The sequence below is a fragment of the Sardina pilchardus genome, chromosome 14, assembly GCF_963854185.1.
Source record: "Sardina pilchardus chromosome 14, fSarPil1.1, whole genome shotgun sequence".
Taxonomy (NCBI): Eukaryota; Metazoa; Chordata; class Actinopteri; order Clupeiformes; family Clupeidae; genus Sardina; species Sardina pilchardus.
Genome location: NC_085007.1, coordinates 13,917,589 through 13,945,175, shown reverse-complemented (window position 1 = coordinate 13,945,175; position 27,587 = coordinate 13,917,589). Strand labels below are relative to the sequence as shown.

Below are 27,587 nucleotides of genomic sequence, written 5' to 3'. Positions count from 1 at the left end.
TTGTGAAGGCAATTCATTCAGCACAATATGGTATGAAGGCTGCTCTGAATTTAGCTTGCTTTTGTCTCATTACAGGATGTAGAAACAGGCCAGTCTGATCGGAGGCAAGTAGCTCTCTGTGACACTTGGAAATAAGCCAATGTTGGTGTTTGCCAAACACACATGTGGTCTTACACACTGATGTTGGACTGGATGTTATGACCGTTAGCAGTCACAATTTTTCGCCCATTATTAAAGCTGGCTTCGTCTTCACGGATATGGAAGTTATTTCTTACACTCACCGAGTGACAGCTGAAACTGTTGAACACAGTCACAGCGCAACACCAAATGACAGGAGGGTGAAATTGAGACTAAAAGACTACAAAAGCAACAGGCCCAGATGTTTGTGTGAATGGCCAATGGCACCTTGGGACCTCCTAGCTCATCATGGTGATCCAAAATAGAATGGGACGTGCGTCTATTCTGACCTGGCCGACAATGAGCTGTAATGGAAAGCCGCCTGCCTCATCAGTACCCTGTAATGAAGACCACTCGCTCTGGGTAGAAAACACCTTGTGCTATTCTTGAACCGGTTTCTTAGCACCGGCAGGATAAACAACGGCAGGCTACCCGCTGCACAGCACGTCACGCGCAGGGTAAACGGTGACTCTTTTGACTTAGTCGCAAAGAAATTCTCTGAATGCGGAGTAATGTTTGCCCAGATAGTGAGCCAACAGACTTTTTCCATTGCTCACGGGGTTCGTGGGGTTGACATCATTGTCTGCTAGCCATTAGAATTCGTTGTGGTGGTGGTGGTGATGAAGGGGTGTTTGGGGGGAGGGGGGTGTCCTTCAGACAGACTCATTCAACACCCTCCTGTCTATCACAGTGAAACATTACAAAAATACTGAGGGATAATAACTATTTTAACATATCTACACCCTCCCTTCTTCTAATGAGTTCACTTACACTGGAAGCAAAATAAATGCAAAAGATGGCACTTTATTGAATACACTCCAGTACCGGCCTGAAGTCATTCAATTACTAAATGTAATTAATTCCTATAGAGGATCAATGCAGCTCCAGACTGGGCATGCTGCCAGAATGCCGTAGGGGACTGAACTGCTCCAACAGATCTGTCAGTCCGAGCCTTTGGAGATTCATTGCGTCTTCGGGTGGGAGGAGAGATGTGAAAAAGCGGAGTGTTCTCGTCTTTCGCAAAACCGATAGAGAGAAGACAGAGATAGCGAGAGAGAGAAAGGCAGAGATAGCGAGAGAGAAAGGGGGAGAGAGAGAGAGAGAGAGAGAGAGAGAGAGAGAGAGAAAGGGAGAGAGAGAGTGACTGTGAAGGAGAGATAGAGAGAGAGAAAGAGAGAGCGAGAGATGATTTATCTCACGTCAGCCGTGATCAAAACTCCCTTCCACTCTCATTATGGCCACTGAAGCTCAAACCCAGAGCGAAAGCCTCTTAAGTCTCTGGGCCTCCTGGGGTATGAACGGAGTCTCCACAGCTGCAGCACACAACTCTCTCTCTCTCTCTCTCTCTCTCTCTCTCTCTCTCTCTCTCTTTCTTTTCCATCCATCCTCTCACTTTTCCTTTCTCTCTTTACCCTTAATACTCTATCCTTCTTCTCCCATTCTGGAGCTCATATTTCCTTCATCTCTCTCTCTCTCTCTCTCTCTGTCTTTCTCTCCCTCCATCTTACTCTCACTATCTTCCATCATGGTGCAGGTGCTTGCATTGTTTTTTCAACAACAGCCTGCAGATGGAAAATTTGAAAGAAATCATCTGTGCAGTGTGCACGAATAGAGATAAAGGAAGTAGGTGTGTGTGTGTGAGAGAGCACTGCACTTCACAGCACGGCAAATATGTGGGTTTCCAGCAAGTCACGTCACATCGGTCCCCTGACAGGCCGGACACGGCAGAGGATAAACAGTGGTTCACCCTCACTGATAAAACGCACACACCCACGCACACACACACGCACACACACACACACACACACACACACACACACACGGGCAGCGGGGTCACACTCGTGCTTGCCCATCAGCAGGGTGTTCAGAAAGGTCACTGTGGAAATGGTGCTCCTGAGGGGGAGGGGTTCAAACAATGTGTTTGTTGACTCACTGATTCACTGGTTCCTGTCTGAGGGGCATTGGCTGCTGTTAATGATTTCATGCAGGCTGGTGTGATTTTAGTGGAAAAACCCTGGGTTGTTAAAGGCCAGCAACATACCAAGGGTTGTGTGTGTGTGTATGTGTGTGTGTGTGTGTGTGTTTTCTTACCTTTAGTTATGCTAAGAGTGTTGTCCCCACTTGCTACAAAGTCGTACAGTGCCACAAACAGGTTGGGGTCATTTTCGCTGGGTCCCGCTAGCAGGTTCTCCTTGGAGTTCCAGCGAGCTGCTTCCGACAGACCCTGGGGCTCAAAGTCAGGTCTCTGTTCTGCAACACAGGAGGACATGAGAAAACGTTAGTCACACAGAGGACATAAAGCCATATCAATCAACCAAACACAAACACACAGAGGACATAAAAGCGCATCAAATCAATCAACCAATCACCAAACACACAGATGAACATTAAGCCACACAAGTATTATTACATACTATGCCAAATCCACACGTAGTCTTGTTTTGGAAACAGTCAGTTAACCGGTTTTCCAGCACTGACTTTTCCTTTCGATTTTTCACATTTGAAAAATGTTATCCATAGGAATGAAATCAAAGAAAGAATGATCAAAACAGGACACGAGTACAGATTGAACAAACATATTCCCCTTAAAGTAACAACACTGGGTTAATACACCATCATTCAACTGATGACAGGGCAATGCTTTAGTTCATCCAGCAAAAAAGTCAACCTCAATGCTCTGTCAAACAAAAAGATGAGCTACAGTTGCTGTCAATCTGTATTTCAATGACTTCAAACATTTCCTTTGTTATTCAAAATGACAGTTACCATACCAACATATGGAACAATGTGATGGAGAGACCATATCCTTTATATGAACTAGCTGGTTGTCTGCACAGTAGTCAGTGTTCAATATGAATAGTTGAGTTGGCTTGACACCTGCATGGCCAGCAAGATAAGAGGTCCTCCACAACTGCGTCAAAGTGGGTGCAGGAGAGTGTGTGTGTGGGGGGGGCATGCCACATTCCTTGCATGCTTTACTTTGAGAAGCACAAAGCATACCCTTCCTCAACAAGACACGAGCCTTGCATAACAGCAGGCGCTTTCAGCACACTGAACTCTCTCAAGAGTTTACAAGTAATTTGCTAAGCGAGAACTTTCTAAAATAGGCACTCCTAAAACAGTTGCATTTAATTGCGTTGTTTTGACTCTCGGGCAACTGAATAAGTCACTTGTGCAGTGTTAGAATGGGCCCCTCCACCCTCCACCTCATCTAGAGCAGGTGCTCCATTATGGCACATTTTTGTGCCTCCTTTTCTGACGTCTGCAATCAGGTGGTGCGCTGGTGTTTTTTTTTTTCCCCCTTCCACTCCACTGCAGAAACCCGACAAACCCGAGTGAATCTTTCACACAAATTCAATGATCTCCGGTTAAAAACAAATGCCACTGATTGCACAGATGTACTGGAAAAGACTGAAGGCAGAATGCACTTCTGTAAAAGAGTAATAGCTTTACATAACCACGCACCATAGATTGGGACAGGATGCAGAATAACTTGGTTGAAATGCGATGCTGGTACTTGCACTTGGCACTGGCTTATCATATTGCATGCAGTGATGTACAAACTTGCACTCACTAAAAAAAAAAAAAAGATCTACAGCCAAGCCAAACTTTTCAATCCATTTCAAAAATGAGTATTAAGAAAATTCAATTAGCGAGTAGAAGTTTGCTTCGGTTTCATTATGTGCTAGTCAGAAAGTACCAGTGGACAAGAGGAAGAGCAAAAAAAGACGTTCTGACGCATCAGATGGCACCTTCCGGGCACTCTAAGGTGGGTGTGTCGAAATGAGCAACAGTACCGTGTTTTCCCACAATCAGTCATTTCCTCTGCTCACCAATCATTATGGCTCACTCAAAGTGGTTTAACGGTTATCATCTGACTTAATGCAAAACGCAACAGCTGACCGATAGGAATTGTGCTGAATTGTTCAAGCTACAATTCTTGTTCCATGAGAGCATAACACGACTTGTTGCCGAGGCTAATTAAACACAGAAGCGCCTTCGCTGCGCCTGTAGGTGCAACACGGCCATGAAGAGTTCCTTTTGCGGTTTGGGGTTGGTGTTCTTCTTGGGTTGACATTGAGACCGACTCCTCGCTCGCAGTAGACTAACGTTTGAAAGCAACGCTTATCTAAAAGTCAATCTGAAACTGCAAATCCACATGGCATCAGCAGAGGATGTGATAATACTCTACATTCGTATTAGCTTACTGTATTATCGACAGCAATGACTATAAATGTGTCACCGACTACTGTGATGCCAGTTGACTATAATACACCTTCAGCAACCCTTGAGCGTGCCTTGCGCCCGGTTTCTCTCTCGAAACCGGAAAATCGCCCAACGTCCTCAATGGCACGGCGCTCTCTTTTCCCAGAAAATGTCACGCGGAGCCGTGGCATTTTCCTGGCCCTGGTGCCCTGTGTGATCTGATGACGGCATTAGGAGGTAATAATCTGAGATGGGGATCTTTAATAAAGGCGCAGTGCAGTTGGTAACCCTCCTCTTAAGCGCAGTTAGGCCGGTCTCTCATTTCCTGAAGTGCACAGGCTTTATTTTCAATTATAGGCCGGTGACTTGCTCTGGTTACTTTAGAAGAGGGCAAACCAGCTGTAACATACATAGAGGTTTTAAAGTTCAGTGAGGCGGTGAAGGCATCACAACCATGCAACAACTCATATGCCGATTTAAAAGGGTTTGGTTTGTTGATTCTCATTTCACTTTAAATCGAGCAAAAGTTTGCAAAAATTGCAGTAAGAAAGTAAGAGAATAGAAAAACAAAAAAACAAAAGAGATAGAAATGGAATTTAAATGGCAGCCCCGTGACTCCAGTCAAAATTATTTCAATGTCATCCAACCGATCAAACGGGCCTCACACGTCTCCAAGGTGGCCTCTCCTGTTTCATAACACAGGACCTCAGGGCCTCCTCCACACTCCTCTTGGGCCAAACCGCCCGGTCATGGGACTGATAGTCAGATGTCATCACTCGCAGGCGAGCCCCAATGAAGGGACGCCTTTAAGCCCTTCAGTCGCCCTGTAACACTCCAGGGTCCGGCGGGGCGCAATTAACATTCCTGAAGAGCCCCTGATAAGAGAGGCAGGGAGAGAGAGAGAGAGAGAGAGAGAGAGAGAGAGAGAGAGAGAGAGAGAGAGAGAGAGAGAGGGGGAGAGAGAGAGAGAGAGAGAGGGAGGCTAAACTGTTTGGTGCTCTGCTCTGCGGGAGAACCCCGTGGAGAACTGAAGCGTGAGCACTGAGGAGTTACCAACAGGCTTAATGGGCCCCTCCATTGATGGGGTCTAAACACCAACCCAAGTCGAAGAAAAGGGGAACGCCTTTCCCGGAGTCAAGAAGGGTCTAAGTTGCTGTAAAAGTCCAGGGTCCTCATCAGAAAGGCCTCCAATTAAAAGAAAAAGCAAAAGAAGTGAGGTACTTTTGTAGCAAGATATAATGATTGTGAAACACTGCATGCTGCCAGGGTTTCATAATAGCGTTGTATTAGCATATTTTTTGACAGCCTCGGTTCTTTTGCTTTTTCCCCCATTTCACCAAGTCACTTATCTGCAAAGGAAATCTGAAGACTTCACACACTTTCTGAAAAGCAGTAAGTGAAGGTAGAGAGGAAGCGACTGAGAGAATGCCACAATGGAAACGACAAAAACTTCAATTCCCAACAAACCATCGGCACAAAAAAGGTGGCTTTACAGCATGCAGTGAATGTTTTGGATAAGTGGGTGAACTAGTAAACACATATTGCCACAACTTCCTGAAATGACAGTTCTAGGGAAACATGCTGCTGTGACCTCTTGGTGTTTAAAAGTAGTCCCTTATGAATGACAGGAAAGGGGACTACAATGAAGTCAACGCACATCGGGGGAAAAGTATCCGTGTGCAAGAGAATGTGCTCTGGATAAGGGCATCTGGCATGGACAACCGGCAATGATGACCAAAGATAAACAAACGGAAGAACTGGCTGTAATTCCCTCCTGGAGAGGAGAGGGGGATGGGAGAGAGAACACAGGAGAAAGAAAGGAGGCAGAGAAAGATGATAGAGAGAGACGAGCCATCCACATGACAATGATGAAATTTGCTGTGCAAAAAAAATGTTTTGCTCCTTTTTCGGCATTTACTTTACAAGACAACTGCTTTATCAGCGGTTGGAAATGCAAACTTTTGAGAACAGGTTACAGAGTGGCATCTTTTGAAAATGTAACCCTTTTGTAGTCATGAGAAAGACAGGGAAAAAATCACGAAGGAAAAAAGCTATGAGAAGAACGTTCCAAAAAATGAGGCCTAAAGCCCCCCCCACCCTCTCCTCTCTGTTAAATTGTGTGTTTGTCTTGACACCAAGCAAGTCGCAGGACTATGCACACACCACGTGGTGTTGCTTTCCTGGCTCAAAATACCTCTGCCGTTAGTGAGGTGTGACACCAGGCTGAGACATACACCATGACCGAACACCCGTTGGGGCAGTTTGGGGAGGCGGAGGGGGAGGGAGAGGGGGGGGGGGGGCAGTTGGAGAGGGGAGCAAAGGAAGCGCCGAGAGGTGCGCTGAGCGAAAACAGAGCAAGTGGCAGAGGAACGCAGGGGACGGAGCGAGCCAGAGAAACCTATAAATGCACTCAGCAGAGGCTCGAGCCCAGAAACACAGGGAGGGGGAGAAACACTTCCAGCAAAATGGAGGCAAGGAGCCAAAAGTGATCAAAGTCGCTAGGAACTCGCGTCCCTCCAAAACATTTGCTCCAGCGCCAAGCAGCACATGGACAAACTTTAAACAAAACCTTGAGTGGACAGAGAGAGAGGGAGAGAGAGAGAGAGAGAGAGAGAAATACTGTTGACTTCATGGTTCAATCCAGATCAATGTCCTTACTGCACACACACTTTCTTTTAACAGACTTTTGAGCATTTAAGTTACAACTAACCTATAAGGTAAAGCTAATAAACTGCATTGATAAGAAACCAACCCCATTTCCCAGAAAAAAAGGGGGGTGAAATCTTTGTTTGGGGTTTGTGTCTCTGGTCTGCGAGTACCTTCAGTGGATGACGCAAGTCTAATCACGCCAACAGATCTTCAACACATAACCACCAGACCACATATGGGCTCCATCTAGCTATGCTCACTGAAGGAGTGGGGGTGGGGGGAATTGGGGTGTGTGTGTGTGGGGGGGGGGGGGGGTCAGCAACACTTATCCCATGTACCAAAACAGAGACGCAAACAGCCCAAAACCTCCAGACGTCATGCTTTACTACTGCAGGCCAAGTCTTCAGGCCCAGAAATGAGAACGTGGTAACAAACATTTAAGCTGATACTCGGAAAGAGATGAGGGGCTGATCTAGTTCTGAGCTGTGGAATCTAATAGAACGCGGGCCATTAACCAAAAGCCCCTGTCGAAACTTGGTTATCCAAACTCTGCGTACTGGGAGGCATGTCAATGTTATAGTTGAGGCCACTAAGACATTGCTTCATTAATCAGGCTTTGCTCGGGAGGCAGGAGGTTCGGACAGCAAATAATTTTTCCTCAGCCTGCGAGTCTCCACGGCCATTTAGTCCACTTAGTCATGTCCGTGCCTTGCGCAATCCAAGCACATGGTGAGCTTTGGGATGAAATGGCATCAAAAATCAATTACACTGACAGGACACAGTTGAAATGTTATCAGCTCGATTCCTGGAATTCTGAATCCAGTAAGTTAAGTGAATTTGCTCAACACTCAAAGATCAACCAATAAATACTGTAGCAACCCCCCCACTCTAAGACTTACAGAACAAAAACATTAGATTGTCCAATTGCATGCTCAGAGTAATCTACTCTGGTTTGAACTTTTGTTCTTCCCTCAACTATGTAAAACACAAAATGAATCTGCCAAAATCACAGATCTGTGGGGGCTTCAGAAAACAAGGGCAAAGTGCTGTTCTTGTATAGCTAGACCATCGAGAAGGCTTTGGGCAAAACAAAAAGTCGGGAGAGAACGAACGGCCAGGAGTCAGATTTCCTAGTATTCTCTCCTCCCTTCGTTTTTTCCTCTCTTTCTTTTCGCGGAGAGCCAGTGTGTCTAGCTTCGATCTCCCTCCCCTAAGCTCTCCCCCTCTCCCTCTCTCTTTCTCCCCCTCCTCCACTTTTCCGAGCTTGAGTTTTCGGAGAGATTTTTTGAGGCCTCAAAAAAGGATCGGCACCATCTTCTTTTACTTTACCTATGGAGATAGTGAACTTAACCGTCTTAATCTCTAGCGACTCTTATGTTTCACATTCCCAAAGTAGTATACTCTTTCCATGGGTTACCGTGCTAGAGCACACACATACACACACACACGCAAACACACACACACACAAACACAAACATATAGACATACACACACACATGCAAACTAGTCTTTAGCCAGCTGTTCCTACACTGTCCCGCCTGAGTTCTTACCTTCAAAGTAGTAACTGGAGGCGGACGAGAGGCCTTTCTTGGATTTACACCCCACCAATTTCAGGCAAATCTCCAACATTTTCATTTGCCTTATTTCGCTTCCCTTCTTCAAAGAAATCCACCTCCTTGGCACTACTTATCCAAAGTTGATAGAAGGGAAAAAAATACGAAATTTTGGACTAAAGACAAACTGACAACAACCCGGAAAAACCCACAAAAGTGAGCTTAAAAAAGTGAGGTTGTTGTCCTTCTAACACGACAGTTCCAGACGAGTCCTTTTTTTCTCCGGCTTTTAACAGGTCGCTTCAAAAAACCGAACTTAGCTGCTCACTTTTCAGTCCGAGGCACTCCATTTTTTTTCCCCAGCCCAGTAAAAGAGTTTGGTTTCTCTCCCAAGACGTGGGGGGAAAAGAAAAGACACGGAGGAACAAAAAGGAAAAAAAAAAAAGAGAACCGCTGCTCCAAACAGAGCCGCTTCTCGGCGCTTTTGAAAGCCGTGCGTGGCTGGCAGATGTGGGAGTTAGTTGCGGGCGCTGGAGGGCCGTCCCCGCTGTGCCATTGCCCTGGTCTCCTGTACTGTCCCGTCGGCGTCGGCGGCGTCGGTAAGCGGGAGAAGCACAGGGCCACGCTCGTGCTGCACTCTGCCAACAAAGGGGCTCTTTCAGCCACTGCTGCTCGCTGGACTGAATGACATCAGCTGCCTGGATCCTCCCACCTCTCTCCACACACTCACACACACACACACTCACAGAGCCACACACACACTGAGGCTCAGAAGGGGAAAAAAAGCAGCCCTCATCTTCACGGAGAGGGGGGGGGGAGACACACAGACGGAACCCCTCATCAAAACACAGGCGAGCTTTACCAAATGATACGCCACAGAACAGAGGAGCATTCCGCAGACTGGGCTCTGTCTTTGTCGCTCTGTTTGTTGAGAAGTCAGGAGGCTAAGTTAGAGGAGAGGAGAGCAGAGGGAGACGAGAGAAGGAGGCCCCTCCCCTCAAAAACCACCAGCCCCCTCTCCTCTCCTCTCCTCAACTCCTCCTCTGCCTCCCTCCCCCCTCTGCCCAGCGGTTCTCTCCCTCCTCCTCCTCCTCCTCCACTACCACCTCATCCCTCTCCTTTCTCTCCCCCTCTAAGCTTCGATCTGACATGTTTACACGTTTGACAAAATGGGCATTAAAACTAGGACAAACTTTGTGCACTGCACGGCACTGCTTGGCTCAAACTGTCCCCAGATGAGAACACTCTCTAACAAACACATACATGCGTACATGGACACTGTCTTCCTTTATTTAAAAGTTTAATTTATACAACTTTTACCTTTCCAGAGGCTACAGCTACCTTAATTAACAGTGCTTGCATAGTTACAATAAGAAAAGCCAAACATTGATGGAAAGAGAGGGCTTAGCGTATTTGTCAAAAGCTAATAAGTGCAGAGCTCAGATGCCGTTGCGACAGTTATTCCCTCAGCTGTCCTTGAGGCTGGCCTGACTGATACTTAAACATGGTTTGTGGTTTCAGCAGTCACACCATGAATCCCGTGTGCAGAAACCCAACACAGATGAGCAATGCAAATAAAAATGTGGAGTGGGGGGAACTTCAGTTTCCTGCCAGTGTCTTCTACTTTGGAGAGTGAAGGGAAGGAAATAGAAGAACACACAGCAGATTTTGCTTCCCTTTAACGCTAGCCCTTGTGACATTGTTGACATTGTTCATCATCACAGAGGAGGAAGGAATCAAATGATGCCATCTGGGTCACAGGCCCACTCAGTACACTCTTTCGTAAAGCCATTGTAATGACTTATTTGACAAACTGTATCTATTCCCTGATTCTTATACACAGCTTACTTCTCTTATTCTTTTTCTTTTACTGCTTTTTTATGTTATTGTTGAGTGTTGTACTTGAGTGCAAAGATTAACCAGAGTCAAATTCCTTGTTTGTTCATGCAAACCTGGCCAATAAAGCTGATTCTGATTCTTATAGCATAGCATTTGTTGACTTTTCTCCACTCACTGCATTAAGCAGCGAAAAGAAATCAATAAAATCAATAAGAGTCTCTTAATGTACTGCTGAACTAATATCACATTTAACAATGGAGCCATACATTGGAAAATTCTTATTCTCTATGCAAGAGAGGGGAAAGCATTGGGAGTTGAGATGACACCATTTCAGGTGCAGGGTACCAAGAGAAGGAGAGAGGCAAACGATTGTAGGTCCACACTCTGAAGAAACAGGAAGACTATGTTTTATCAAAATCAAAGAACTCGGATATAGAGCGCAGATGAAAGAGCACACATTTCAGCACAATGTTTTCCTCAATGCTACAAGAAAATGGAGTAATCTACACCATGTAGGGGTAAAAAAAAACTCCTGTGGCGATTGTGAACTATCTATAGTATTCTATATGGAATCCACCCAAGTTTCCAAAATGGAAACAACAAGACATTCTAATGTTCAGATTCCAGAGCCACACATGAAAATGTAAGGTATTTAGAATCCTCCCATTCCGTTGCTGTATGCTTTTCTTAGCTGCACGAAAATGGAGATGAGACTGAAAACTCTGAGCCAGGGAGTTCAAACCACATCTCAACCCAGTTCTCAACTAGACAAAAGAGTCCCAAATAAAACATATCTGGTTAAATAAGAACACATGAAGCAACTCTCTCTTTTTTTAACTGATTATATACTGATAAGGCAAAAACTGTGCTACATTTCAAACCAACCAGGTAGTATCTCAGGATAAATGGTAGTGATTGTGGAAAACAGCCTTTGATTATGCTCACAGCTGTAGGTCGACTAATGGAAATTTTACATTTTGTATGACATCTCTAACCAAAAATATACTCATTATGACATTTGCAACAGTTTTACAAGCCTTTTCAGCCCACCTAATGGTTAAATTACATTAAAATACAGGGTATGACATTTGCAAACTCCATCAAGGGCATCTCCCGTTTATCAGGGCTTAAAATAGACGTTCCAACATGCCAAATAGTTTACTTCCAGAAATCCATCCCAAAATGATGCCGCCGGCTGCCTAAAAAAACCCCCAAGCCTGATAAACTTGTTGACCCGGCGTTTTCTGAGGGAGAAATGGGTTTTCAGGACGGCGGCGAGGGCTCAGCGTTAAGTATTAGTTCTTCTGGGTCGCGTCCACCGAGGGTGAAATCACAGATATTAGTGCACTTGAGCTGGTGACTCCAGACAGGCGGGAAGCCGGGGCCACTCTGGAGCCTAGAAGCATTCTGCCTGGCAGGCAGGCAAGGCAGGCCGACTGGCGGGCTGACTGGCTCTCCCAATGGCTGACGGTATGGCTGGCTGGCTAACGCGCACACACACACACACACACACATACACACACACACACACACACACACACACACACACACACACACACACACACACACTCATTCGCTCAAATTTCCAGCTACCAGATGAGAGAGACAGTGGGCTTTTTTTATGGAGGATGACCATGAGACTTGCCCACACCACAGGGCAGCAATTTCATGCTGTAGCCATGGCGCTAGTGGACACGGGCTCAGGTGTCTTGTCTGTGCTAAGTCCACGAGCAGAACCGAATTCTTGCTAATATATATTAAATATATACACTTATATCAGTTCAATATATAGATTTGCAACAAAGGGGCAAAGTTGTCTAGAAAAGTCAGCAGAATGTTCGGGTGCATGGGATGGACATTGTACATTTCCGTCATCAGGACTGGGCACAAATATCTAATGTCTTATGGACCTGTGCATGTTGATTGTGCATATCATATGCATGTGATTTTTGAAACACTGTTTGCAAGCGAACACAAACTGTTTTAGTTTTTAAGGTATCCAAGAGCCTGGGTGAACTCATACACACTGGGAGGCCCTGTGAGTGGTCATTGTTTTTGTTAGCATTACCGGAGCATGACAGGCACAGGCATAGAGGAATACAGCATTTTTGTGGAGTTTTATGGCCCTCTATGTGTGGCGTGCAGGTCCAACACTGGAGCTTGCTGATAATGTTTTTCCTCGCCCAGTCCTGGATTGCGTCAGGCGTAGGCAGGAACAGGGTTCTTGACCCTCCGCAACACACACACTCACTGACACACGCACACACCCTCACACTTTGACACACACACACACACAAAATGGAGCCCCCCTGATAACATTTCCTTAGCCTGCTGCGCACCCCTCGGAATGAGTCAGATTCTTTAGCAACGTAGCGGGCCAGCTGAGTGCCTTGGTGAGCTCACTGCATGCCTACGTGCACGACAGACGCCTGGACCGCAAACCCGTGAGCAACAGCAGCCGCCAATCAAGGAGACACGATCGTGTGGCTTCTTCCACATTTCAGAGAGAAAGAGAGAAAGAGGAGAGAAGGGAGAGGGAGAGAAAGAGAGAGAGAGAGAGAGAATAAGACAGTGGGAGGAATGGAGAGGAGAGGCAAGGAGAGAGGAGAAAAAAATTGAAGGGGGGAAAAAAAGGTTGCAGATGGAGAAACATGAAGCAGATTGTTTAATGATGAGCTCATAGGAGAATCACTCCATAGCGATTTATATAATCCCCCATCTCAGTATGTTAACAGTTAGCTGACGTACACAGTATGGTCTTGGGCTTTTTTTTTTTTATAATGCCCCCCCCCCCCCCCATCCCTCCCCTATTCTTCGCTCCCCCCATTTTCTTCCAGCTTTTTCCAAAGCCCACGGCATAGATGGATGGAGAACAGCAAGAAGAAAAGAACACCTACGGAAGGAGGAGGCCATTCCATTTTAGAATAAGAGCCTCATAAAGCAAACACACACACACACACACACAATTACACCTTACGGTTATGGCACCATCTGCACTCCAAGTCTACCTCCTACAAAACTCCTCTGCCTTTCATTACGGAGTCACCAAAGTCACTTTACTGCATGATGCATTGTTTCTGTCGAGTGCAACATCCTGTTCAGAGAACTTTCACCGCCCGTATAACCAGAGCAAGAATCGCCTGTGAAGTCTCATAACTATGAGGGTGAATTATGCTGTGGAATGGGAAGAGACTCAGGAGGCTTCTGTACATTGTCTATGATGACACTCGGAATCCCTTTTAATGGTGCACATGTCTGCCTTATGGCCTTTTAATGTGCAAAGGCTATATTGTAAACATAACAGAAAACAGCTTCAAAGGCCGTCCTTAATCTATATGAATTTGCTGCTGTGGCAACGTATCCCTTGAGTGGCCGCAGAGCGAGTAGCGATCGTCAAAACAAAAGGGGGAAATACTGGGCCTGCTATGCGGCCGCGTAAAGAAGGGAGCAAATAAAAACCAATCCGTTGCCCCGGCGCTATTTAACAGTGCTGTCCTAAAGCTTGCCGTTAACCGACAAACTCTTGTGACAGACCCACGCTCGCACACAAACTAACTAACACACACATCACGCAAAGACAAAAGTGAAACCCGATACCGTCTAACAATGTCAGAAATGTCAGCCAGCCAGAGCCCTGGCGCTGAGCCCGCCCATTTTGGTCAGGGTAGCACTGCACAAGGCATTGGCCTAATTCCACCAGAGAATTTTAATTAGAGGGAAGACGGAGAGGAGGAGAGGAGAGGAGAAGAAAGAGGAGAAGAGGGGAGAGGAGAGGAGGGAAAAGACGCACCCCAGCTGTAGCTAATTCCCCCCCCCCCCCCCCCCCCCCCCCCCAGACGGCATTGGGCTTCTCTTGCCCTCTTGCTCAGTCAGCTGACCCCCAACCCAGCCGAGACTGGCACAGCTCAGAGCGGCCCCTCAGAAACATCCCAGCGTCACCTCCTCCCCTCACCTCTCCTTTATCCTTTAGCATCATCTCTGCAACACCCACTCTCTCCACCCCCAACCCTTCTTCCCTATGCTCGCCTCCTCTCATCCCACTCTCTCCACCCCAACCCTTCTTCCCCATGCTCGCCTCCTCTCATCCCATGGCATGTCAGATGCCCAGCAGAGCACAGGCACCGCTCCAAACAGCAGAGCAGAGCGGCACATCATCTTCTAGCGTGCGCGCGCGCGCACACACACACACACACACACACACACACACACACACACACACACACACACACACACACACACACACACACACACACACACACACACACACACACACACACACACACACACACACACACACACACACACACACACACACACACACACACACACACACACACACACACACACACACACACACACACACACACACACACACACACTCGAGAACCTGCCCAGATACATGCCAGTGTTTACTCAGGCGGCCGTGGAGAATGCCGGCTGGGCGCCTGGGACGGATGGTGGGCATGGCGAGGGGCTTACGGAGCGAGGTTTTGAGTTCCGCGTTGTCGTCGCCGCCACTGCTGCTGTGTGGTACCGCATAGCATGCATGCAACAGGAGGAGAGGAGGGAGTGGGGGATAATTGGAAACCGGTTTGGGGGGGCAAGGTGGGCATGAAGTTATGAGGTTTATGACTAGGGCGTGTGTGCGTGTGTGTGTGTGTGTGTGTGGGGGAAGGAGGGATATTATGCCAGGGGTCAAAAGGGTGTAATAAATCAGTTATCGGAGAGACAACTAATGCATGGCATGCTGACGTTAAGAGTTCACTTAATCCGAGAGTCATACAAAATTGACTTGGGGGTGGTTTATGGTGGAGAAGGAGGGGAGAGAGGGGTGAGTGGGGAATGGACGGAGGAGGTTAGTCTGGTGCAATCTGAGCTTCTAACAAGGCGGCGTGGAAAGACCGGCACCAGTGAAGCCAAACACTGAATTCTGAATAAATAAATAATTTAGCATCAGGTCATAATGATATGGAAACTATGAAATATGAAATTAAAGGATATAATTTTTAAACTTTTAAAATGGTGGCTTATTAAACATGATGCTTTAATGCCCTCTGCAGACATTGGTCTCTGTGTTAAACTGATCATCTACCTATAGTGGAGAGCCCAAAGTTAAAGAAAACAGGAAACAATAGTGATAAAACGGTAACGTAAATGGTACAAAGCATAATTTTGGCGTCGTCAAATGAACATGATGTTATAATGTGTTGTTCCTTTCCAATTTATATGATTTTGAGCGTTTGCCGTCTCTTTCCGACAATCGCTTGGGATTCAACTCGAGCGAACCTGGGAATTTCACAGGAAGCAACACCTGTGTTTATCAGGAGTCTACAGCTGGAGTCTGGTGTCTATACACAGGCATCACAATGGCCGTGGCTGTACACACCTACGCGACCGGCACATAAACACACACACACACACACACACACACACACACACACACACACACACACACACACACACACACACACACACACACACAAAAACACGCACACAAACACATGTGCACAGTGCACACACACAATCTATCTGTAACACAGTATATCTGTAGTCTCACACACAAACAAGAGGGTCACTGACACAAAGTTCTACATCCACTCATTCACTTCAATTCAATGGAAAAGAAAACAACAAAAGAAAAAAAAAAAAATGTGGAAAACATTGTGGAACACACACTGTGAATGGAGCAACTCTGGCCACGTCCTACTGAGCTGTAAACAGCCAGAGAGTATAATTATTCTGCGACTGAGGATAATTTGGGCTCATCACCTAATTAGCTAATTGCCGTTAAAAAGGCACCTCAAAATTCCAGCTTTTTGTGTGTGTGCGTGTGTGTGTTTTCTGAGTCACAGAGCTGGTTGGCCAGGATGATTTCCACAGAAGATGGAAAAAGCAACTATGCTGGGAGACATGGGGAGGGGGAATGGGTTTAAACATGAAAAAGATAGGTCTAAGTACGTAGAAGTCATCCATCAGTTATCTGTCAAACTGCTGTTTAATCCCAGACAAACAACAAACTCAAAATGTTTCAGGTCTCTCACTTATACTTTCTATTTTATACCATTTACGGAGTAAAAAGTACCATTTTTATAACATCACACATGTATTGAACATATAGTCGAAGAAACAAAGGGACTTTTTCCATCTTACGAACATGAAACCACGCCATTGTGATTCCTGGGCCTTGTGATTGCTTGCCATGTAGCCAGTGTTTTCATGCGGCCCTATATCGCCTACAGGTGACTATGAGAACACATAGTGAGAATGTGTGTGTGTGTGTGTGTGTGTGTGGATAAGGTTGACGGAGGACAACCTGCTTAGTTGCTATGGAGGTATAGGCAAGCGAAACTGGAGAACTGCTTACTCTCTCTGCCTTACTCCCTCAGCCCCATCCCTCCCTCCCTCCCTCCTTCTCTTTCTCTCTCTCTCTTCCCTCTATCCCTCACTCTCTCATTCTCTCATTTGCATGCTCTTTCCCTCAGCTCTTCTCCCTCTCCCTCCATCTCCCTCTCTGCATTTCTCTCTCCTTAACTCGGACTTGCTCTCCCTCAGCCTCTCTTTTCTTCCTTTTTTCTCTCCATCTCTCCTACACTGTTTTTCTCTCTCTGCCTTTTGTGAGTTCACTTGCTTGCTCTTTCCCTTTGCCTCTTTTCACACTCTCAAAAGCCTGTTGCTCTCTCTTCCCTAACTTCTTCCATGATCTTTCTATCAGGCGTTCAAAGTCTTTACACTTTCTCTCTTTCTCTCTCTCTCTCGTATCTTACTTCAATTGCTCTTTCTTTCAGACTTCCTAAGTTTATGCCTGTTGCTCTCTCTTCCCTAGCTTCTTCAATCATCTTTCTTTCAGGCTTTCAAAGTCTATACACTCTCTCTCTCTCTCTCGTTCCTAACTTCTTCGATTGCTCTTTCTTTCAGGCTTCCTAAGCCTATGCCTGTTGCTTGCTCGCTCTCGCTCTCTCTCCCTCTCGCTCTCTCTCTCTCTCGGCCCCCTTTCCTTTGTGTCTAAGTGAAACCAGATGCGGAGCAGCTCAGCCCTCCTCCATCCTGCAGAAGAGTGGGTGAGCACTGGTGCCTGCACCGGCCGCACGGAGAAGGCCTAGTGCTACACACACACACACACACGTACACACACACACACACATACACACACACACACACAAGCAGCAGGGATCGTCTTCAACCACTAACTGTACTTGGACCATTCAGACCGAGACACTAGAAGAGCAAAGAGGTCTTAACCACTCACTCACAGGGGCTTGATAGAAGAGCAGACAAAGAGCGCCATCCCAGCACCTAGCCTACTTAAAGCTTTGACAGTTTGTGACGTATCCTAGTTGCCTGAAAAGGCATCTGTATTTTACATTCTTAAAGATTTATTTGATTTTTTTCATTTGTTTTAAACTGTTGAAAGTGTTTAGAAAATGTTTACCTCCGTCTAGGCAACTTGGGAGCAGCAAGTATACAGAGAAATAGACAAGAAGAAAAAAAAATAGTGTTGTTTCTTATAATTTCAGAACACAGAATTTGGAATCTTTTTCCACAGCATTCCAGAGGGTCAGAGCTTAGAATTAACAAGCTGTGACTAGACGGAATTTTTATCAGAGCCTGGGATTCCCATCATAGGTGCAGGTTGAGGATGGCGCAACTTGAGGGGAGGTTTGGGGGGTAGGGGCACAGCTGTGGAAGAAGGCTTCACCTTCGAGAGCAGCCGAGTGCCACAGAAGGCCCGACACGGCATTCCTCTCTCTCGCTGAGCAAGTGTCTGATTTAAAATGTGGAACACACACATACACACACATACACACACATACACAAACAGAGCTAGGGTTTGGCTTTCAAGAGTGGTGCCTGGTTGAGCGGTTGCTACCACCCGCTTTACAGGGACAGAAAACACACACAAACAGAGTTGAGATTCATCATCTGGGGACTTTTCTTGTGGAATGCTATTGTTTCTGGGTCCCTCCAGAGGGCCGGCTGGCCTTCTCACGCTTGCTGGCTGTGATGATGAAACCCTGCTCTGCAGCACATGGCTCCAGCGCCCCAACACTGGGAGGGGGGGAGAGAGAGAGAGAGAGAGAGAGGGAGGGAGGAAGGGAGGAAGAGAGAGAGAGAGAGAGAGAGATAGAGGGAGGGAGGAAGAGAGGGAGGAAGGGATGAAAGGAGAACAAGGTGGAGAGTCTGAGAATCGAGAGTGGATGACAGAATGAAAGGAAGGAAAAAAAGGCAAAAGCGAGTGAGAGAAAGACAAAGAGAGGAGAAGTACAGGGGGAGAGAGACAGAGGAGAGAGAGAGAGAGAGATAGAGGGAGGGAGGAAGAGAGGGAGGAAGGGATGAAAGGAGAACAAGGTGGAGAGTCTGAGAGTCGAGAGTGGATGACAGAATGAAAGGAAGGAAAAAAAGGCAAAAGCGAGTGAGAGAAAGACAAAGAGAGGAGACGTACAGGGGGAGAGAGAGACAGAGGAGCGAGAGAACAAAAAAGAAAGAGCAGGATGGGGAGGGAAAGCCAGAGAAAGAGCCCGAGACGGAGCAGGACGGACCCACCGGTGGTGAAGCCTCCTCCTCTCACTCCTCCGCTATCCTCTCCCCTCGCCACAGCTTCCTCCCGCCCACCACCTCTCCACAGCGACCCACACTGAGCATCCTGCTCTAAAAACAGAACCACAACAGGCCACTTCCAACGCTTATGCAAGCAAAACAAAACAGAGGACCACCATGGTGCAACCTCGACTGGCTGACCACTTCACCTCTCTACACCCATGTGTGGCTGACACTTAACAATTCCGACTAGGGATGTTAACCAGTGACTGTTTGACCGATGGTTGACCGTATCCAAGTTAGCCGACCAAAGTTGTCGCTAGTCGGTTAAAAAAAAAAAAAAATAGGCATCTTTAAATTAGGCTAAAGACAGCGGACTAAACGCTACTACAGCTAGCCATCTCATTCCAAGAAGATATTTTTTTGCGTGAAGTTAACAAATTATCCCTCACACTCAATTTTTCATAACGCCTGCTTGTAGGCTAGGCTACGTAATAAACCAATAAAAACATTTGGCACGAGGTCACAGCGGTGGCCGGTGCGTCTTTTGCAATCTGGAAGTGCGCCGTTTTATCCATTGTTTTTTATCGTGTTGCAGTCTAGGCAACTTTCCGCATAAGGTGGGCTTAGATTTGGAAAGACATTACATCTACATTTCAGGAAGGGTCATCAATGGTAACAGATAAGGTAATGATCATCTTTCGTTATTATTGTTAGCACTTCCTCAAACTGAGCTGCGTCTCTTCGGAGCTGTCATTTTCATAAGTGAGCCGCGGCCATTTCAGCTTAAAATGAGCTTCTAACGCTAGACAAACGCCTTTATTTGCAACGCGATCACCTTGTACCCAAGCCATTTTCGGAGCAAAGGACCATTTGTCCTCCACTTTCAAGCTCCTTGGTTTGCAGGACTCATGTTTGGCGCTGTACTATTTTAAAAAGTGACGTGAGTGAAAGGGCGGCGCCGGGGCTGTGTGTATGAGCGGGGGACAGAGAGATGAGATTTGGGAAATTGCGTGGCTGTTATTTCAAATAGCATCATTTATTTTAAACGAAGCGGTTAACCGGTTTCAACCGGCTAATGAGCCTCGGTGGTCGGTCAAGAAAATGTGTAGTTTTCGCCATCCCTAATTCCGACGGCACAATCAACACTGCTCCTACGGGCTTAGTGGAAGGCCTTGAATTCCTCAATCCTATCTGAATGGTCCTGCAAAACTGAGATACTGATCTGTAACAGATATTTGTGTGGTGCCCACTTCCTTGCTGATTCTTCAAGTCTACTTTTTGATGGAATTTGGTAGCCAAAGAGGCAAAGTGCTGGCAGAACGCTTTAGAAAAATAAAAGATTTTTCTTTCGGGGAAGGTTCTTTCATAAGAGTATTCATATTTCATTTGAGGACAGCTCTGGGGTTGTGCCTGACATCAATATGATGAACAGCAGTAAAAAATAAACCCTTTCAGACTTTGTAAGAATAAAAAGGATAAACATCGAAAAGCAAGTTACCTCCTGTAGAAACACTGGTTTACATATCTTTTATAAGAAGTGGCAGTGTTTTCTTTACTTGTGTTGTTTGTAATGTGGCATATCTGGTCTATGTGATTACAGAATGGGCCTTGAGTCTGGCAATAAAGATGATGAGGATTTACATGATGCATCAACCACCAAACTCACACCAGCCTATTAACAATATCAACTGACTACGCCAAATACATTGAACATTTCACTTTTGCAAAAAGTGAGCCTTTTCTTGTGATCAATCACGGAAGCTGGAAACGCCAAAACTTTGAAATCTTTCAGATGTTTTTTTCAAAAACTGCCACAGCCAAAAAAGACATATTTCCACAATTGAAAACAGATAGGCCGATAGCTCAGGCTTCTTCATGCAAATGTGCTCATCTTTTGGCGAGAAAGAATCGCAAAGTACCACATCAAGAGGCAGAGTCTGGATTCCAGCCACAGCTATAAACATTATAGGCAGAATCTGGAGGCTTTTTATTTTTTAACACATTTCAAGTGTTGTTCATACAACTCAAAGTGCTGGAATTTGGGCTTTTAAAACCATCAAATGGAAAATGATGGATGGCATAGGCTGCAGTGGAATACAGACTCAAACTCAAACCACAAACAGAATGTGCACAACATTTATACATACACATCTCTGATTAGCCTCATCATCATTGCAGATCCCCAGAATGGGGGAAGTGAACTGAAAAGTAAACAACGTTTCTCTTCTAAGTGCACTCAAACATGGGCATGACGATTGACATTGTAGTGGCCACACAGCTGTTTTGGCCCTTTTTGGCATAAGCATATTTTTGTTTTCTCAATATCACTGATACGGACACTAATGAATCAATTCTGAAAATAATAATTAGTTGCCGCCCCACTTCCAAACAGGGCCATGAAAACTTCAGGTTGTTCCCTCTTTCCCTATGTAAAAAAACCACATGTCCACAGAGAGAGAGAGGGTCAAGATAGATAGATAGATAGACGGATAGATAGAGAGAGCAAGCAAGAGAGGAAGAGTGAAAGGGCAATAAAATAAAGAAACAGAGGGATAGAGAAAGAAGGAAAGAAAGAGAAAGAAATGAAGAAGAAAAGAAAGAAGTAAAAGCGAGAAAGAGGGAGAGAGGGAGAGAGAGAGAGAGAGAGAGAGAGAAGGAACAGCGCCAGTTTACAGAGAGAGGAATGCAGCGGAGATCACGTTCCTGACTTCACTGCTGTGGCTTGCCCTGTCCTCTGCAAAACACACTGTATAAGTCAGAGACTGTCTCTTGCTCTGAGGATGCTAAGGGAAAAGCAGTCATTGGCTGGCTGGACATCATAGGCTTCTCAGATCATCTCTGATTGGCTGTATGGACGTCACAGGATTCTAAAAAGACTCACGATTGGCTAACTCTTGCTCATGGATTTCTCAGAGGATCTCTTGATTAGTTGGTGGCTCCTAGTGACTTCTCAAAAGGTGTAAGGTAATGTATCATCATTTAGGGGTTAGTAATATAGGGGTTAATTAAACTGTTTACACTCAGACATTCAGCCTAACTAGGCCTAACACATATAACTAAACAAAGCCTACATTTATTCAGAGCTATTTATATTATAGCACCTTCTCCAAAGCATAGTCCAAAAATACATTTGAACAAGATGTGTAGCTGATTGACATCAAATCCATGAACTTAGTGATGTTACAGTCTTGCTCCATAAGCCCATACTTTTAATCATAAGCCATACTTTTTAGAGTTACACCAACATGGGGTCGATGTTGATGATTTACGCCTAGTTAGAAGGGCTTGCCACAGTCTGGGAATTTGATGGGCCAAATGAATTAGTTTGGCGACACAGCTGCTACTAAAGACCCGATAATTGGCCCAGAGTAACAGCATAGCATTCTGCAGTCCTATGTGTCTGACACGCCACAAAAGAGAACATGAGAGAGGTCTCAGAGGCCACTTCAAAAGGGGCAACTGGGTGAAATGTGAGAGAAATGTGCTGAGTCAGGAGAGTTGTTTTGATCTTCTGCAGCAAAGCACAGATGGTTAAGTGCAGGGCTGTTCTGACCAGCTGACCCTGAGGACCTAGGGCGTCTGCTGCTAGCCTCGAGCACTATTCCGACAGGCAAAGACTAGCATTGATGGAGATGAGCAATGCGACACCACCACCACAGAATGTGGATGAGATGTCAGCGACTTGTTGCAATTACAGGCGAAATAACCATTGGTGACGCAAAAACACTGCGTTGCAAAAAAAATGTAACTCTTTGCAATTTATGAGGTGACAGGGGATGGGTGACGTGCAAGTCGTTGTATATTGAATAAGGCTTCGGTCATGAATCTCTACCCCCTCCGGAGGAGTGAGGATCAGGGGCTGGATTTGCGGGAAGCCGCTCTCAACCCATCCACCCCTACGCCACCCCCGCAACCTCGGCCTCCCTACCCTTCCCTTCCACACCTGCTTTTGTCAGTCTTCGGCCTGGCGCAGAAAACAAGCGACTGCGCTGACAGACCCTCCTCCAGGTGGTCAGAAGAACCTGATCGGCCAAAACATTGAGTCATCGTCTCCAGGGAGTGAGAGAGACACACAGAAAGCAGTCATTTACTGTAAAGGCAATGAGGACTGCTAGTATCGTTTGAGGGGGGGGGGGGGGCTTTTGGGAGGGAAATTCTCATGATATCTCAAGGAAAAACAAGAGGTGGGAAACTGCTCTGAAAAGTTCCAAAACATGTCAAACACCCTCACCACACCAGGTCCGCAACTGAAGCGCTCCGATCATGTAGCGTAAAAATACTGTTCTAACTATTTTGAACATAAGCACCACTATCACGTCTGGTGTAGACAGTTCCACTGATTACAGTGGCAGCTATTTGCTGCAGCAGACACTACACGAACGGAACGCTTCAGTTACATGCCTGGTGCAGCCTTGCTGTGAGATTTTCATTGTGAAAAAATGACTTTCCTAGAAACATGGACATACAAAAAAGTTTTTGTCTTGTGGGTGGGATGGGATGATCTGTTGTAAATTAAACATTTTAATCTACTTAATTAGTCATTTAACCACCATTCTGACAAACAAAAGATTATCTGGAAATTGAATCAAGATTGTGATTTGAAGAAAGGCAGTTAGCAAATGGAAAAAGGCTGTAATGGAATGTGTAGCTCAACTCTGACCGAAAAATCAATAATATCAAGGTTTGGTTTTTTTTAAACTTCACTTGTTAAGTAATTAGATATGATGAAAAATATATAATGTCCGCAACACTGCTTTGAGCTCTCGTGTTTTAATGTTAAAAAAATGAGCAACCTATTGGGTCTTCAAGCAGTGCTGCAGAACGTTTATTTTTTTTATTGACTCAAGTCTCATTTGTCCAAAAGCCCAACCACATCTTGCCATCGGAGCCCTACATCTCGCCATCTGAGGAAGACAAGCAGTTTTCAGTCGACTTATGGAGGATTCATGCCAACTCAAATGATCCATGGATCTCCCCGAGACGGCCCATCTTATCGTATTTTATATCTGAGGGAGGTTTGGAATACCTGCGAGGTGTCACCATTTTTGATCATCTCTTATTGGTCAATGTTAATGTATCAGAATTAGAATTACATTAGATATTGCATAGCTTTGCATGTTTAAATAGATCATATTTTACAACAGATGCTTACTGTCCTCACAGCATTTTGTTAAGTAAAGCATTATGAAACTTGACAACAAAAAGAGATTGCTGTGAGGATTATCTGGGAAAATATTGTGATGTGTATTTTGAATCATCTCTTCCATCCAGCTCTACCTAGTAGGACAGTGTGCGTTGGCGACTTGGCGTCACAGGCTGACTGGCTGGCCCCACCAGCCACGAGGAGGACCCAGCAGCTGGCCCAAGACAAGACGCCTCCGGCCTAACCAGGAGGCGCCTGCCACCCCCACTCCCCACTCCCCCAAGTCGAAAATAAACCCACGTCTTCAAGACCCACAGGAATCACAGGGGAGCTTTGGTGTCTAGACTGCACAGATTCCACAAGTTCCAGCCAGAAGACGGAAAAAAAAACAACAAAAAAAAACTAAAACGTTGGGGTCCATCCACTCTGCCACGGTCCATACATGTGCAGCAGCTGCTGCTGTTGTTCCTACAGCTAGGCTGCGAGAAGGCCGTGGACTCGGAACAACAGGAATCCGAGGAGGTTAACATGATATCATGGCACACATGCCCCCGCATTCTAGGAGTCGGAGTGTCGTGGGTTCTTTTTTCTTTCACCCAACACACACATACACACACACATACACACACACACACACACACACACACACACACACACACACACACACACACACACACACACACACACACCTCTCAAACACTCAATGAAACTCGATGACAACAAAACAATCTCTGCAGCAGAATCCCTGGAGCTGAAGCAGTAGTTCTCCAGCCACACGCATTAATCACAGAGAGACAGGAGGGTGAAGATCGACCAGAGGTATTCGGTTGGAATACCCCGGTGCTGGTCTGCTCTGCTCAGCTCAGCTCAGCTCAGCTCTGGTCACTGGCCGTCCGTCGTGTTGCTGGTGCTGCTGAGACTGCCTGCCCTCTGCTGCCACCTGGAAGACCAGTCGTCAGCACTACAGAGGTGCTTCCAGTCCAGAGGACTAGCACTAGCACCAAGACACACACCAGCCGGAGATGGAAACATGGAGAGCTAAAAACACTGCAGTTGTACACACACAATATATATAGCCAACAAAATAAAACAAAAAAACATGGATTGTTTAATGGTTAAGGGTCGAAAAGGAAGGTTGAAAAGGAAGCGTATTGCGCATTTAGCCGGCAGTCTAAGAGTTTTATCAACTCTCTGTTCATGAATTATGTGTTTGATTACATACCATCCGTGCACCTCTGCGGCCGGACAACACGAATATAACAAAGCCAATAGTTTAATAAAAGTGCCATTCTTGAGTTATAATCTACTACACCTGCAGGGCCTCAAGAGTTTTGCAAGAGATTGTAATGCACTCTCCCTCCCGGTTGAGAGACATACACCAGGCCGTAGAGAGAGCCAAGGCTTACACACATTCTCACACACACAGCGATGCAAACAGGTCTTTGCTTGTCCCTCCACCGCAGAGACAGAGAAAGCTGGGGGAGTCATGGGATAGGAGGCCCTGCAATGGCCCACATGTTGCTTAGCCCAGGAGATGATCCTAGACCCCTCAGTGCTAGGTAGGCCTTTCACTTGTGGTGACTCATATCCAGTGTATGAAAAACCGCACTGGATAACCCAGTCCTTTCATCACTCACACTGCCTGTAACACACATGTGCCCACACACAACACACAACACACAAAACACAACACACAAGACACAACACACAACACACAAGACACAAGACACAAGACACAAGATTCCAAAATGGGCAAAATATGCTGAAATTCTCTTATCCCTTAATATATATCTGATTTTCTGACAGTTATTTGACAGTTATCTGACTGTCTGTCTCTTTTTTCCCTGTTCACTCACGCACTCTCTCTCTAGGTTTCAAAATCAGAGCACATGCTATTGTTTTGCTTTCTCTGACTCAGTCCACCTTTATCTCCCCCTCTAAATAAACACAAGCATTCTCGTTTTATTCTCAATCTCTCAATTTTCAAATTCTTCCGATTGTATTTTTGTTCTCTCTCAAATGCATGTCAAAATGTTTCTGTCTCTCCCTCTCAAAATGCATACCAAGGTGTCTCTGTGTCTATCTCTACCCTCACCCCCACCCCCTTCCACTGTTGCGCAAGCTGGAATCCAAGCTCCTCTGCTTGCCGTGACAATGATCTGCGTTATGGGAAGAGGAAGAGCTCAGATGCATGCACACGTGTGTGTGTGTGTGTGTGTGTGTGTGTGTGTGTGTGTGTTTTTCACCCTCTACCGGATGGTATGTCAGCCCGTTCAAAAAGGCACCAAAGATTCCTCTCGTATCCTTCCCCCAGCACACGTCCAGGTCACAGCCTGGCAAATATAGGCAGATGCCGCTCTTCCTCCCACTCCTGGGAGCCTCTCCAACACAACACAAGACAGGATATGGGGGAACGCTGGTCAAGCCCACATCATGGGATGTTAGTCATCGGCACACTCAGTCTTGTTTGGCTGCTGGTTCATAATTGACAAAAACCATGGACTCCACAAGGCTGCATACACATGCAACCACCCACGCACTTTAGTTACACACCACAGACACCCGCCCACACACACACACAATCATCCACCCATACACCCACACACACACAGATGAATTCCGACATGACAATTCAATGCCAACAGTCAAACACAACAACCTGGGTGGCAACTGCCAGGGTTAGATTTGCTCAAGTATTCACTACTAGTAGGTAGCCTCAAACCGAACATGACTATGTCCGACCCCCCCGACACACACACACACACCACCACTATCAAATACAAGAAAACATACTAAGCTACATGCCAACTAAAGGCCAATCACGATGTATGTTGTTAGTCTCAAGTGGCACATCATCAAATTATAATAATCATCATGGCATAAACAGTACTCCAATCCAGAGGACATAGAGAACAATGCAAGACAATGCAACTGGTGAGACAACATACCCAAACAGTTAAAACTGGGAGTCTGAAATGATCCTTCTCCCAAAGGGAAAAATAATCAAAACAGCATGCAAGCATCACAGAATCAGACAGTTAATCTCTGGCACCCATTCAACACATAGCGTTCAGAAATTCTTCTTCATATTGAACTTAAATGTGAATAGCAGCTGACCACAAACTAGGCCCTAATCTCGTCTGCTGTCTGGCTGACTCTGTGGACTAAGACGGCAACACATCACTGGCAATATCATCAGCAGACAGCAGCCAGAGATTAACAGGATTGGACTGATGGAGTTGGAGAGTTGGGGTTGAGTGAGGAAACGAAGACTGACAGCGCCATACATACTTTGCTCCGTGCCCATACCAACAGACACATGTTATGGTGGAGATGGAGAGATAGCGAAGGCCACTGCTGCAGAAAGGACCAAACCAACGGACTGCACACAGAGGCAGAGAGAGAGGGGGTTCTGTTTTGTTGTGTTGCATGTCACTACATTCTAGAACCGCTTCGCTCCTGCCAAACCACTTAACCGAGAC

At 46.0% G+C, this 27,587-nt stretch overlaps 1 protein-coding gene across 2 annotated transcripts in view; it reads right to left on the bottom strand.

Annotated features, from left to right (window-relative positions):
• Positions 1 to 27,587, bottom strand: part of abl1 (c-abl oncogene 1, non-receptor tyrosine kinase) — a 43,852-nt gene that overhangs the window by 14,175 nt on the left and 2,090 nt on the right. The window contains exons 1-2 of one of the 2 annotated variants that reach the window (XM_062554292.1): positions 8,583 to 9,435; positions 2,269 to 2,427 (exon numbers count right to left, since the gene is read on the bottom strand). In XM_062554292.1, the coding sequence (XP_062410276.1) occupies positions 2,269 to 2,427; positions 8,583 to 8,667 (244 nt within the window). In that variant the 5' untranslated portion in view covers positions 8,668 to 9,435. Of the gene's footprint in view, positions 1 to 2,268; positions 2,428 to 8,582; positions 9,436 to 27,587 lie in introns of those variants that run through there. The other variant, XM_062554291.1, reaches the window with a different exon arrangement.